The sequence below is a fragment of the Marmota marmota genome, unplaced genomic scaffold (assembly GCF_001458135.2).
Source record: "Marmota marmota marmota unplaced genomic scaffold, marMar, whole genome shotgun sequence".
In the NCBI taxonomy this organism is placed as follows: Eukaryota; Metazoa; Chordata; class Mammalia; order Rodentia; family Sciuridae; genus Marmota; species Marmota marmota.
This window is the reverse complement of record NW_026000136.1, coordinates 4,616,371-4,630,289: the sequence shown is the minus strand read 5'-3', so window position 1 is coordinate 4,630,289 and position 13,919 is coordinate 4,616,371. Positions and strand designations below refer to the sequence as shown.

General features: G+C 53.2%; 1 protein-coding gene across 1 annotated transcript in view; it reads left to right on the top strand.

Moving 5' to 3' along the window:
* Nucleotides 1-13,919, top strand: part of Tnrc18 (trinucleotide repeat containing 18) — an 89,690-nt gene that overhangs the window by 16,747 nt on the left and 59,024 nt on the right. The window contains 3 exon segments of the mRNA XM_048785180.1: nt 9,172-9,327; nt 11,783-11,909; nt 11,911-12,695. Of these exon segments, the coding sequence (XP_048641137.1) occupies nt 9,172-9,327; nt 11,783-11,909; nt 11,911-12,695 (1,068 nt within the window).

Sequence of the window (13,919 nt, the reverse complement as noted above, 5' to 3'; positions counted from 1 at the left end):
TTCATCCTATGTCCTTTCTGTATATTTTTCCATTGCCCTTTTTTTTTTTTTTTTTTTTTTTACATTTTAACTATTCTGGTGAATGTGTGGGAAGTTTTCTTTTTTTGAGTGGTCCTGGGGATGGAATATGGTAGGCATACACTCTACCTCTGAGCCACGGTCCAGCCCTGTAGTTGTTAATTCATTCGCATTTCCCTGGTGGTTTAAGAAGGTGAATACCTTGCCATAAATTTACTAACTGTTTGGACTTCCTTATTTATGACCATCCTTTTCCCATTTGCATATCAAGTTGTATTTTTTCTTTTTTTAAAAAGATATTTTTAGCTGCAGGTGGACCCAAGATCTTTATTTATTTATTTTTTAATGTGGTGCTGAGAATTGAACCCAGTGCCTCACACATGCTAGGTAAATGTTCTACCACTGAGCCACAACCGCAGCCCTCAAGTTGTATTTTTCTTATTGATTTGCAAGAACTCTTTATCTATTCTGGTTACAAGCCATATTAATATAGATCTTCCATGCAGTGACTTGCTTTTTCTTTTACCTAGTTGTGTCGTTTGATGAATAGAAGTTCCTAATTTTTATATAATCTAGCATATCAGTATTAACTTCATGGTTAGTGATGCTTTTATGGTCTTTAGGAAATCTTTGCCAGTGGGCTGGGGTACAACTCAGTGATAGGGCACTTGTCTACCATGCGTAAGTCCCTGAATTTCATCTGTAGCAACATAGAACATTTATAGCAACACAAAACACACACACACACACACACACACACACGCATAAATGAGTAAATAAAAAATAAGAAAGAGAAATCTTTTTTGGCACTTATAAAGTCTATTAGAATTTTTGTTTTATTGGCTTTTTAAAATTTTGTTTTTTAAATCCACTTATTTATGTGGACTTGATTTCTGTGAATGGTGTGAGGCAGTGGCCAAGATTTATAGCTTTCCCTTATGCACAAGTCTGTCTCTGGGCTGCCCTGTTCCGTAGGTCCACAATGCCATGTGCCAAGTCCAAGTTCTGACTGACTCCACTATTGCAGGTATCTGTGTGTTGTGTTTTTTTCTTTTTTCTTTCTTTTTTTTTTGTGTGTATGTGTTTGTGCTGGGGGTTGAACCCAGGGCTTTGCACATTATAGGCACGTGTTCTACCACTGAGCTACATCTTCAGCCCCTTTAAAATTTTTTTTTTTTTTTGCGGGGGCTGGGGTTGTGGCTCAGTGGTAGAGCACTCGCCTAGCACGTGTGGGGCTCTGGGTTCCATCCTCAGCACCATCTAAAAATAAAATAAAGGTATTGTGTCAAACTACAACTAAAACAAAATATTTAAAAAAATTTTTTTTGCAATAGGATCTTGCTGAGTTGCCAGCCTGGCCTTGAACTTGTGAACCTCCTGCCTCAGCCTTCAGAGTTGCTAGGGTTACAAGTGTGTACCAGTGCGGTGGGGTCAGCAGTGTGTTGATACTTAATGGCTTGAGTCCTTGAACTCTGTTCTTCATCTTCAAGATTGCCTCTGCTATTCTCAACCCTTTGGGTTTCTGGAAAAAATTGTGATAATCACATGACATATTTACCACCATCATCATTTTTAAGCAGAGAGTTATCACCACCATCCATTTCCAGAACTTTCTCATCGTCTGGAACTCTGCACCCATTCCACACTAACTCCCACCCCTCCTTTCCTGTTCCCCTCCCCGATTTTCCCTCTCAGTGAATTTCACCAAATCCTCCTCTAGGTGGAATCATGTAGTATCTGTCCTTTGTCGTAGTTAGTGGTAGAACCTCCTTCCTTGCTGGGGTGGAGTGGCATTCTGTCGTGTGGACGGGTCGCATTGTGTTTCTCTGCTCATCTGTGGATGGGCACTGGGGTCGTTGGCAGCTTTGGGCTGTTGTGAATAGTGCTGCGGTGGACGTGGGGGTGCAGATATCTGCTCAAATCCCTGCTTTCAATGTCGGAGTCATTTCTAGAGCTTCTCCGTTGGTATGTGTGTGCACACGCTCACACTCTGTGGGGTCTTGATCAGCACTGATTTCCCTGTCCAGATCAGCGTGGCTGCGTTGAGCGTCTCAGGCATTACCCACATGCTAATGCAAACCAGGTTGGCCTGGTTATTTCCTTGGGAGATTCCCCCCACGAGGGCTGAGCATCTTCAGGCCTGGAGAAGGCCTGTGATTTACCTTCCTGAGGCTGGGACCGAATAGCTGGCTCTGTGCTCCCCATCGCTGGGCTGCTTCTCACTCTCACCCTCCACAATCAGCTAAAATTTTGCTGATTTGACAGATGAAGGTGACATCACCGTGTTTTAACACTTCTTTGTGAAGCCAACGTCATTGAAGTGTTTCCTGATTTCGACCCTGTACAGGTCTTGCCCTATGGATTGCTTGGGATTTTTAGGAAGGACAAGCCAGAACATGGGTCCATTCTCTGGCTCAGTTTCTAGCAGTGTCATAGAAACATCTAAGCCAAGTGTCGGTGTTTGGCGGGAATGGGCTCTTTCCTGAGTAACAGCCCTCATTGGGTCATGCTGAAGGGTTCTCTTAGTCTTTTCTGACATCTTCAGGGATGTTCAGGGTACAGTTGCTTGGAAAGGCCAGATCATTTTTTTTTTTTTTAAGGTGTACCGGGGATTAAACTCAGGGGCACTTGGCCACTGAGCCACATCCCCAGCCCTATTTTGTATTTTATTTAGAGATAGGATCTCACTGAGTTGCTTAGCACCTGGCTTTTTGCTGAGGCTGGCTTTGAACTTGCGATTCTCCTGTCTCAGCCTCCCAAGCTGATGGGATTACAGGTGTACACCATCCTGCCTGGAGAGGCCAGACCATTTTTAAATGTAAAAGGCTGGGGCTGGGGGTATGGGTCATCCATAGAGTGCTTGTCTAGCATGTGCCCTGGGTTCCATCACTAGCATGGGGCAGGGGGTGAAATATATTTGTTCTGTATTTGGTAACAAAGGGGCCTTTGGGATTGAAGATAGGCAGCCACAGCCTAGTGGACGCTCCATGGCTTGTGTCTGGTGGTATTGCTGAGTAGAAAAGTATAGGTATTGGAGTCAAAGTCTCTGTCTCCTTTTCCATAGAAAGGACAGGGGAAATGAAGCCCTTGGCAAGCCCCATATAGGCCTTGTGACCTTGTGGCTCCCCCCATTCTTAGATACTAATTGATCACTTACTGTGTGCACTGAGGATGAAGTCAACCAAGACCCACATGGTAATGCAAACTAGGGCTAAATCCGGCTCACTTCCTGCTTCTGTAAATAAAGTTTTATTGGAACACAGCATCACTCAATAGCTTATTGCAAGCTGCTTTTCTTGGGAGCGGAGCCAATAAATAGGGAACTGAGGTCTCATCAGCAGTGGAAAGCACTGGAGAAACACATTCTGGGAAGGTGTGCAGTGGGTTGCAACTTAAAATAGGGTGGCTAGAGATGGCCTGGTGTCGCCTGAGCTCTGGAAGAGGAGTAAGGGTGTGTGTAGTAGGGTATGTGTATTTGCTTTCCTGTGGCTGGGTCCTTACTGTTTACCAAACCTCCATACCCACCACATCCTCATCCGGCTCCCACCAGCAAGGGCTGCAGGAGCCCAGTGCGGGAGTCCCACCTTCCCATGGGGATTCATTCTGAGACCCCCAGTGGATCCCTGAGACTGCAGATAGCAACGAACCCTACATAGACTAGGTTGTTTCTTATATATTCCTACCTGGGACAAGTTTTAATTTACAAATTAGGTACCCTAAGAGATTAAGAATAGCTATTAACAAAATAGAACAATGAAAACAATATACTAGAATATATTGGTGGGGTGAATGTGGTGTCTCTGGAAGTTCTGCACGGTACTCACCCTTCTAGGATCTGCATGATAAGGTGAAGTGAGGGGGACGGTGTGAGCACTGCGACCTAGTGTTAGGCAGAAGCATGGCTGCACTAAGTGATTGATGGGTGGGTAGCATATACAACCTGCATACGCTGCACAGAAGGATGATTAAGCTCTCCGTGGGAGTACAGCTAGACTGCAGGAGATTTCATCATCTTATTGCTCAGAATGGCATGCAGTCTAAAACTTATCAACAGGGAGTGGCAGTGCATACCTGTAGGCCCAGCTGCCCCGGAGGGGAGGCTGAGACAGGAGGATCTCTTGAGCCCAGGAATTTGAGGTCATCCTGGATAACATTGTGAGACCCCTCCCCATGTCAAACAGATAAACAGACTTATTGTTTCTTTCTGGAATTTTTCATGTAATATTTTTTGGGCCTTGGCTGAAACTGTGGATAAGGGAGGATTGCTGTATATAGCCTAGCTTGTGGAGGGGTCCTTAGTGGCCCCATCCATTACAAAGGCAGGATTCCACGGGCCTACGTCAGTGCTGTCTCACCACCTCTCTGCCAGGGACCTGGCATCCAGCAGCCCCTGAGAGAGCCCCAGCCCCAGCACATGAGAGCCCTTGGAGGGGGGAAGCACCTTGTCTGGACTCCAATTCCACTCCCTGGTCACCTGGCCAGCCCTGAGTCTCTGCCTGTGTCCCTCCTTGGAAATGCCGGACACTGTGACTAACTCCTTCCTTTGGTGGCTACGAGAAGGACACAAGCCAATCATGAGTGTGCTTGGCTCATCACCTTGCGTATAATGAAAGGGCTCCAAAAGTTGGTTGTTATTTTATTTATTTATTTAGAGGATTTTATTTAATATTTATTTTTTAGTTTTTGGCGGACACAACATCTTTGTCTTGTATGTGGTGCTGAGGATTGAACCCGGGCCGCACGCATGCCAGGCGAGCGTGCTACCGCTTGAGCCACACCCCCAGCCCGGTTGTTATTTTTATTGTTAATGTTATTGAATATTTGCACAGGAGCAGAGACACCCAGGTAGATGCCCGTTGTGTCTGGGAGTCGGGGGGCCCTTGTTTGCCCCCACCTTGCAGAGCCCTTGGGTGTTGCTGGATTCATGTTCGTGGTGCACGGTGGAATGTTTAACTCCTGACTCAGGAGCTCCGTGAGTACCTGGTGCTTCCTTTCTGAGCCTCAATTTCGCTCTGTGTGATGCATTGATCTGTTTAGGATTAGAGGTCGTCCGTGTGATTGAATTTGGCCAAATGTGACTTGTTTCTGGAGCTGAGACTTTTTTATTTTCGTACCAGGGAATGAACTCAGGGGCATTTGACCACTGAGCCACATCCCCAGCCCTATTTTGTATTTTATTTAGAGACAGGATCTCACTGAGTTGCTTAGTGCCTCACTATTGCTGAGGTTGGCTTTGAACCCATGATCCTCCTGCCTCAGCCTCCTGAGCCGCTGGGATTACAGGCATGTGCCACTACATCTGGCCTCAGTTTCTTACTCTGTAAAATAAGGGGAACAGGAATTCCCAGGGCTGCAGGGGTGCGTCTGAGCCAGGATCCGGGAAGAGTTTCGAGGGCTCTGCGGGCAGTGAGATGTGGCTCTGGAATAGGAAGCCGGGCAGCGGTTGCATTTTATTTTTTAATTTTTTTTTTTTTTTTAACAGAAAGGAAATTCACATAACACGAAATTAACTGTTGGGAAAATTGTACAGTTCAGTGATATTTAGTGCTTTCATAATGAGCAAACACCAACTCCCTTGTTTCACAATTGAGTTTTTCTTCTAAGTGAGGACAAATGGCATTTGGGTGGAGAAAGTGGCCCCACTTGGACCCTGACCTTGGAGGAGTTGCTTCTCTTCTCTGAGCCCCAGGTTTTGCCACCATAAATAAGAAGAATAACAATAGTGGCTGACATTACACGGCACCAAGTGCCAGATGATGTTCAAAGCATTTTACTGAATAGGAGCTCCTTTAATCTCGGCATCAGCCCTGGGGGGGCAGCTGTTACTACAATATCCACTCCCAACAGCCTGGGGAAATTAAGAAAATTACCCCAAATCACAGAACCAGTGGTCCTGAGAGCCAGGATCTGCCTCTCTGCTCTCTCCTGGTGATGACCTCCGCCGGATTCTCCCCGTGGAGACGGTGTCCACTCCTGCCCACTGTCTGTACTTTACGGCTCCCTTTACTTTACCGGAATGTTGCTAAATGAAACCTAAATTAATTAAAATACAATGAAATAAAAAAATGCAGTTCCTTCGTCTCCCTGGCCACATTTCAAGTGCTCAGTAGCCACACGTGTGACCAGTGGTTCCTGCATTGCAAGCACAGACGCCGAGCAGCTGTGGGCCCTGTCGGCCTAGCACTGTTGGATGTCATGTATGATCCCACCTGATGGACACAGAGGTGGTTTGCAGTCTGTGGAGGATGACAGGCAGGACGGTGGAGAAAGGGAACGCTGTATGTGTGTGTGTGTGTGTGTGTGTGTGTGTTTTCATGCATGCGTGTCGGGGACCCTTGTGTGACTACTCAGAAGGAGGCATTTAGATTTGAGTTGTTGGGCTCTGGAGCTGGTCTGAGTTCCTGTCCCAGCTCTGCTCGGGCTCTGTCCCCAGATGCATGCCTGTGTGACCTTGGGTTGTCAATCATCCCCTCTCCACAAAAGGCCTGGGTGAGTTGCTTTTCCAGAGGGGTTAAGCACCTGTGGTGCCAGGTGTTCATGCAGTTAGCTTGGCTGTTTTCTCTGCCATCAGTGGAGAGGGACAATTTGTTGTTGCTGGGTGTTAGGTTTTGACAGCCATTGGTCTTGGCTCTTAAGGTGTCAAGTAAGATAATTATGGTGAGCAGCTTGGCAGGAGGTCTGCAGTCACCAGGGGGCGGCCAGGGACCTCCATCAGGAAGCCAGGCTGGAGGGAAGGAAACCCCACCTCAGGGATTCTTTGAGAGGCCACTGAGCTCTGGTCCTGTCACTGTCCCCTAGACCTCTGCAGCCAGTAAACTGGAGGTGGCCACTGTTCGATTCCGTGGCAGGGTGTGAGCAACTGGTGGTCATGGGTGTTGGTACCACAGGCTCCTGGAGGGCTCCATTGAGAGTCTGGAGACACTGGCCACACGTGGCCAGGGGCAGCTGCCATCCTCACTCCAGCCCGGGGAGGCCAGGTAGAATGGCCCAGGGTGGCAGGTGGCCTTCAGGGTTTGTGGAGTCCCTCTGTGTGTCAGGGGCTGCCCTGACCTTCTGTCCACATCCTAATGTGTGTCTGGGCTCTGGCCCTGGGGGCATTAGATATAATGCTCAGCCTGTTGGCCCAAAGGGGATGTCCCTGGGGGGCCTGGCCCTGGGCACAGGATGTGTGGGAAGCAGAATATGTCCCACTGTCAATTAGGGAGCTGCTTGGTGGGAAGAGATGGGCATGTGACCGTGGTCAGATGACACAGGTGGTTCTGCTTGGACTATGTGGCTGCCGGAGGTCTTCTTGAGGCCCAGGGAAGGCTGAGGGAGGCCAAGGGAGGCTGAGGGAGGCCGAGGGAGGGCCGAGGGGCCAGGGTGGGTACCTGGGGTGTGCAAAGCCAGAAGTCTCCCTGATTGACATCCCACTGTGGTGGTGGGCACTTGCTTGTGCCAGAAGTCCCTGACCTCACCCTGCTCCAGTCGCAGCAAGCCGGGCGGTGGGCCCACCTTAGAGCTGCCCAGCCCTGGGTTTCCCCAGCTGCCTCCGCCCAGCCCCCAGGGAGGGAGTTGGGGCACGGTTGAGGCCGTGTGGCAGGCAGGAGCCGTTGGTGGCATCCGGGCCCAGTGCCTCTCCAGCCCGGGGCGCTGCTGGGCAGGTTTCACAAGCCCAGGCAGGGGCAGGCCTGGCCGCTGGGCTTCCGCGAGCCGGGGCAGGAAGAGCTGGCGGCTGATGTAAGCCCTTGCGCAAACCTCTGGCTGCTGGCTTCCGGAGCCTTCCACCGCCCGCTTGTCACGCCAAGGAGGAAGCCTGGGGCTCGGCTGGGCCACATGGATGGACTGAGTGGCCACCATGGCTCTGGGGCCCGAGGGTGTGGCGCTGGAGTCTGGTGAGGGGCTGGGTTGGGGCGTGGGGGGCTGGACACAGGCTGCGGGGATGGGCCTGAGGCCCAGGGCCGCCCCCGTGGCTCTGCTGCCGCTCCCTCCACTCTGGGGGACCCCAGCGGGGCCTGTGGCCCTCATGACCTGTTTCTATACATGTACCCGAAGGAGCTGGGGTGGACCCTGGGATCTGTGCCACTGGGAGGTGGCAGTTTGCACTGGTCTGCAGACCCTGCAGGGGGCTGCGGCAGGACCCGGGCCCTCTGGGAGCCAGTCATACTCTGCCTGCAAAGTCACTAACTCTTCTGTGCTGCCCGCCAACGGTGCCCAACTCCCAGGGACGTAGGAGGGTTCCTTGTCCCGGGTTCGCAGGCCTTCCTTTCACCTGTGACCTGGAGTCCTGCCAGGTCCTTCCCGTGGAGGGCAGGATGCTTGGACTTGGGGCAGAGCCACTGGGTGGCAGCAAAGAGGCCTCCTGTCTGGTGTGGGCCTGGCAGCCGAGGCACGGCATGGCTGGGCTCCGTTTCCCTCCAGGCAGCCGCAGTTCCCCTGGCTGGAGCCCTGGGACTGCACGGTCCTGTTTTCCAGAGGGACAGCCCCGGCAGGACTCCCTTCCACTTGTCTGAGCTGCCATATTCGCTGTCCCCATTTGTCCCGATTCATGCCCTGTTCCCCCGTGGCCCCGTGGTGCCAGCGCAGGCTCTGGGATGCCCACTGGTGTGCACGACTAGCTCCCTGGCTGTGCGACCAGGCTCCTCCCGTCTCTGAGCCTTGGTCACGCGGGGGCAGCTGAGTACCTGGAGGGCCCTGGGCACATCCAGGGCTGCTGTGGGGTCCTCAGGGAAGTCGATCTTCTGGAGGGTGCCCTCCTTGATTCAGGAGCTCCACTGAGCTCAGAATGGGGACTCTCCCCCTCCAAGCCTCCCACTTCCTTGCTCTGTGGCTTTGGGGGGTCTCCGCTCCTTTCAGGCTTCCATCTGCAAATGGGGAGAACGGTGCCCCTCAGACTGGGCTGGGTCTGCAGCAGGGAGTTCCTGGGTGCCCTGGTGGGATGTGCTGAGGGGCTCTGTCCCGGGTTCCTTCCTGGGGCCTGCAGCTTCTCTCCAGCCCCGGGTCTGGTTGAGCTGCCCTGGGTCCACTCGGGGACCAGTGTGGGGTGGGGAGGCCTCTGTGGCTTCCTGGCCATTGCTCCACCGAGCTTGGTGGGGGAAAGCTGGAGTCTTGGGGCGGTGGGTGGGGGTGGCAGCTGCCTGGCTGGCTGCTTGAAAGCCCCCCTTCTCTCTGCAGGCGAGGCCTTCTTGGGCAGCTTTGTGGCCAGCGGGATGGGGCCCTCGGCCTCATCCCAAGGGAGCCCGGTGCCCCTGCCCTCTGACCTCTCCTTCCGCTCCCCTACCCCCAGCAACCTGCCCATGGTGCAGCTGTGGGCCGCCCATGCCCATGAAGGTAAGGAGCGTGCCAGGCGGGCGGGGCTGAGGGCTGCTGGGCTGCTGTCCCCACCATTCTGGCAATTTTATGTCCCTAGCACTTTTCAAGTTTGCCCCCACCCCTCCACCTCCACCTCCACCCTCCTTATGGCCAGTGAGCCCAGCCCTGGCCATCTGACCTCCCTGTTGTTCCTCAAATGCCAGGTGCTTCCTCTAGTTGCTGTCACAGGGCCTTTGCACAAGCTGTTCCTTCTGCTTGCAGCCCCTCACCCCTGCCCCCTGGACGTCTCCTGCCTGTGTCCTTCAGGGCCTGGCTCGGATACCTCCTTTCTTCAGTGTTCCCATGGTAACGGCAGATTTACCTGTGTGATTATTCCCTAACCATCGGCTGACTTGGCCACCAGAGCGAGCTCTGTAGGCGGGGCCTGGTACATTCTGCTTGTGCCTGGTGCACAATAGGCTGGTGACTAACGTGGGAGCCGGGGACTGGGTCCACCAGCCTCTTTGGTTGCAGCTCTGCAGGGGTGCTTGATGTGGGGTCTGCGGGCCTGGCTTGAGGCCCACCCTGAGCAAACTCTGGACCTCCTGGAGGCTTCGTCCTTCCATCCATGAAGGCAGGGGCCTCCCCACCCCGGCTCTGGTGGGTTTTGGATGCTGATACTCTGACCTCCTCCATCCTCCTGGGGAGCCTGTGCACTCCCCCAGATCCTAGAAGCTCTGGGAGTCCACCCTGCATGTTGAGGGCTCTCTGGGTCTTTCCCAGCTCCCTGCCTCCCCACTTCCTCCTGGGGTCTCACATATGGGTTATGAGCACTCACCAGGATCCTGCATCCAGCCCTGGGGCTGCGGGAGGCGACATGTTCCTCAGGAGGCAACAGCTGCAGCCAGAGCTATCCCCAACCCCAGGGCTCCTGCCAAGCCTTAAACCACACGGTCCTCACTGTCCTGGGGAGGCCACTGAGGCCCCTCCTGCCAGGCCCCTCGGGGCAGGCCTCTGTATCTAGGAACAGGGTTGTGTGCTCTGCACGGAGGGGGCCATCCTGCCTCACCTGGGTGTTCGCTGTGGGCCTGGGATGCTGGGTGGCTCTGCTGGCCAGCTTGCTCCTTGGACCTCCTGAGATTTTTTTCCTCTTCTGTCAACAAGTCTTGGTGAATAGTAACACTAAGGATGGCAAATACATGGCATGCTTACCAGGTCCCAGGTGATGCCTACTCAGGGTCACTTTATCCTCAGCCATAGTCTTGGGGTGGGGGCTCTTTTGCCCATTTTACAGACAAGAGGACAGAGGGATCTGCCCCTGCCCCAGAGCACTGATAATGGGATAATGTGCATCAGGGACTCCTTTGTTTTGTGATTGTTGTTAATGTCGTCATCAGATGATGCCAGGGGAAGAGCCATCAGCCCATGGGCTAGTGACAGGTCCTGGCTCCCTGGCCTCAGAGGTAGCAACTAGGACACAGGGTATCTGGGTTCCTTAGGGACCTCCAGTAGGACCCCAGGCTCAGGCAGAACATCAGGACTGTTGCCCAGTGCCACTGTCGGCCCGCCTGGCCTCCTTGCACCCTGCCAGGTGGCCTCTTGTCCTCATTCCTCTTGGGCTTCTTGATTCTCTTGTCTGTGGCTGCCCTTTCCTCTCTTTGTCCTGTGAGGCCCTGAGTCTGGGCATTGATGGTGGGGAGTCCTTTTGAAAGGCTGGGGGGACCAGTGAAGGATGGGAGATCTGGCAGCCAGAGATCCTGGGTCCAGTAAGGTTCCAAAAAGGTGAGTGACCAGCCCTGAGGCACATAGCAGAGAAGGGGGTCCATTAAAACTGCTCATCCGGGGTCCACATTAGGCTGAGGGGGGTCTAATGACCTCAGTTCAAAGCCAGACTCCTCTGCTGTGTGACCTTGGGCAAGTGCCCCTCTCCGAGTCCTTTTTTCCTATCTGTAAATGAGATTTTAAATGAGGTGTTTTTTTGCTGGGTGCAGTGGTGCACACCTGTGATCTCAGAGGCTTGGGAGGCTGAGGCAGGATCACGAGTTCAAAGCCAGCCTCAGGAATGTCGAGGCACTAAGCAACTCAGTGAGACCCTGTCTCTAAATAAAACACAAAATAGGGCTGGGGGTGTGGCTCGGTGGTTGAGAGCCCCTGAGTTCAGTCCCTGGTACCAGATTTTGAGGTTTCAAGGGTAAAAACAGCAGCAGGGCAGGCTATGCTTTTGTGGCCGTCAGCGTCCCCTCCTGGGGGGATCCATTCTGACCCTCTTCCTGGGGGTTTGAGGAGCCAAGCCCCTGCAGGCTGCCTGGGACTGGAGGGAGGCCTACAGTGGCATGGCTGGGAGAGGGACAAGTGTCTCTCTGGAAGCTGGCTTTAAACCTCGGATTCCCTGCACCAGGGGGTGATGGCCAAAATGGTTTGTTTCCAAGAAAATGCTGGGAGGAAGCTCCTGTGAGAGGCATAAGTGATGCAGCCTTTTTTCTTTCTCCTGCAGGCTTCTCCCACCTGCCCAGCGGGCTGTACCCATCCTACCTCCACCTGACCCACCTGGAACCCCCCAGTAGCGGGAGTCCCCTCCTCAGCCAGCTGGGCCAGCCCAGCATCTTCGATNGCCTTGCGCGCCTCCCCGGACTCACGCACCTACCTGCCGGCCAAGGAGCTGCCCAAGCCCGAAGCTGAGCCAAGACCCTGCGAGCGCACGCCCCGCGGCCCAGCAGCCGCCCAGCAGGCCTCCAAGCTCTTTGGCCTGGAACCGGCGAGGCCTCCCGCGCCCACCGGCCCCCAGCACAAGTGGAAGCCCTTTGAGCTGGGCAACTTTGCCACCACGCAGATGGCCGTGCTGGCAGCCCAACACCACCATGCCAGCCGTGCCGAGGAGGAGGCCGCTGCCGCCTCCAAGAAAGCCTACCTGGACCCTGGGGGCGCCCTGCCCCGGTCCTCGGCCACCATTAGCCGGCCTGGGGCCGACCTGCATCCCTCAGCCCACGCCCCCGGAGAGGCCTCCGCCATGCAGAGCCTCATCAAGTACAGTGGCAGCTTTGCCCGGGAGGCGGTGGCCGTGCGCCCAGGTGGCTGTGGCAAGAAGAGCCCTTTTGGAGGCCTAGGCACTATGAAGCCAGAGCCTGCCCCCACTACCATGGCTGCCTCCCGCTCCCAGGCCCGGCTCCCCCATCCTGGTGGCCCAGCAGCGGGCGGGACCCGGCAACTGAAGCGGGACCCAGAGAGACCCGAGAGTGCCAAAGCCTTCGGGCGGGAGGGCTCTGGTGCCCAGGGGGAGGCTGAAGTGCGACACCCACCAGTGGGCATTGCTGTGGCTGTAGCTCGACAGAAGGACAGTGGCGGCAGTGGTCGACTGGGACCTGGGCTGGTGGACCAGGAGCGCTCCATGTCTCTGAGCAATGTCAAAGGTAGGTCTTGGGCCCCACCCTGGCCCCTTCTCACTCCTCGCTGTACCCCTGGTTGGGGGTTGGCCTCCTGAACCGCTCTTTTTGCACCCTCAAGTGCCTGCCTTCCCCGAACTGTTTGCTGTTTGTCCCACTTGTGTGCTTGGGCACTTTTGAAACTTTTATTGCTTTTATTTTGCACATGGAATGGTGTATAAGGTGCACAAAAGGGGAAACAAGAAAAAGGACCAGTATATTTTTCCCAGTGCCTTGAACACTTCCATATCTTTCCCCGAAATCATTTTCCTGTGCATTTTGCTTCGGCCTGCAGAGCTCCTCGTGCACACATGATCTTGGGCCTGTGCGTTGTTCCCATATTACAGCTTGGGTTGTTTCCCCTGCTATTGCAAACTCTATAAAGTATCATTTTTTATGGCCTTTAATATTCTGTGGAGAGCGCGCACCAGCAAGTAGCACAGTTCAGGTCTCCATTCCCTGGTGGGCATTTTAGTTTTTCCCTGCTCTGATGTTTTGTGTTTAGAACGGTTGCATGGAATATTTTTGTGCATTGCACCTTGGTGATATTTTAAGTCATTTTTCTAAGAATAGAGGTTCCTAGGAATAGACTAGCCTTAGGCTTTGGATTCCAAGTCCTTGAGGGAGATAACTCGGCCTTATGTATTTCAACATCCCCCAGCATGGGCCTGGCGCATAGTAGGTATTTGATAAATCAGTGAATGAGGGAATGTGTGTGAGGGATAGAAACTAGTGTCCTAAAGTTCTTATGGATCTTGACTTTTACTACCTCAGGTACTGTTTCCCTCCCTGCTAGTAGTGGGGATTGAACCTGGGGTGCTCCCTCACTGAGCTGCATCCCTAGCCCTTTTTTTTTTTTTTAATATTTATTTTTAGGTGCAGATGGACACAACACAATGCCTTTATTTTTATGTGGTGCTGAGGATCAAACCCGGGTCCCGCCTGTGCTAGGCAAGCGCTCTACTGTTGAGCCACAATCCCAGCCCCATCCCTAGTCCTTTTTATTTTTGATTTTGAAACACAATCTAAGTTGTCTAGGCTGACCTTGAACTTGTGTTCTTCTTGCCTCAGCCTGGGTAGTTAGATTTTAAGTGCCTATTGGTCCATTGGTAGTATATGAGGGTTTTTTTAATATTTATTTTTAGGTGCAGATGGACACAACACAATGCCTTTATTTTTATGTGGTGCTGAGGATCAAACCCGGGTCCCGCC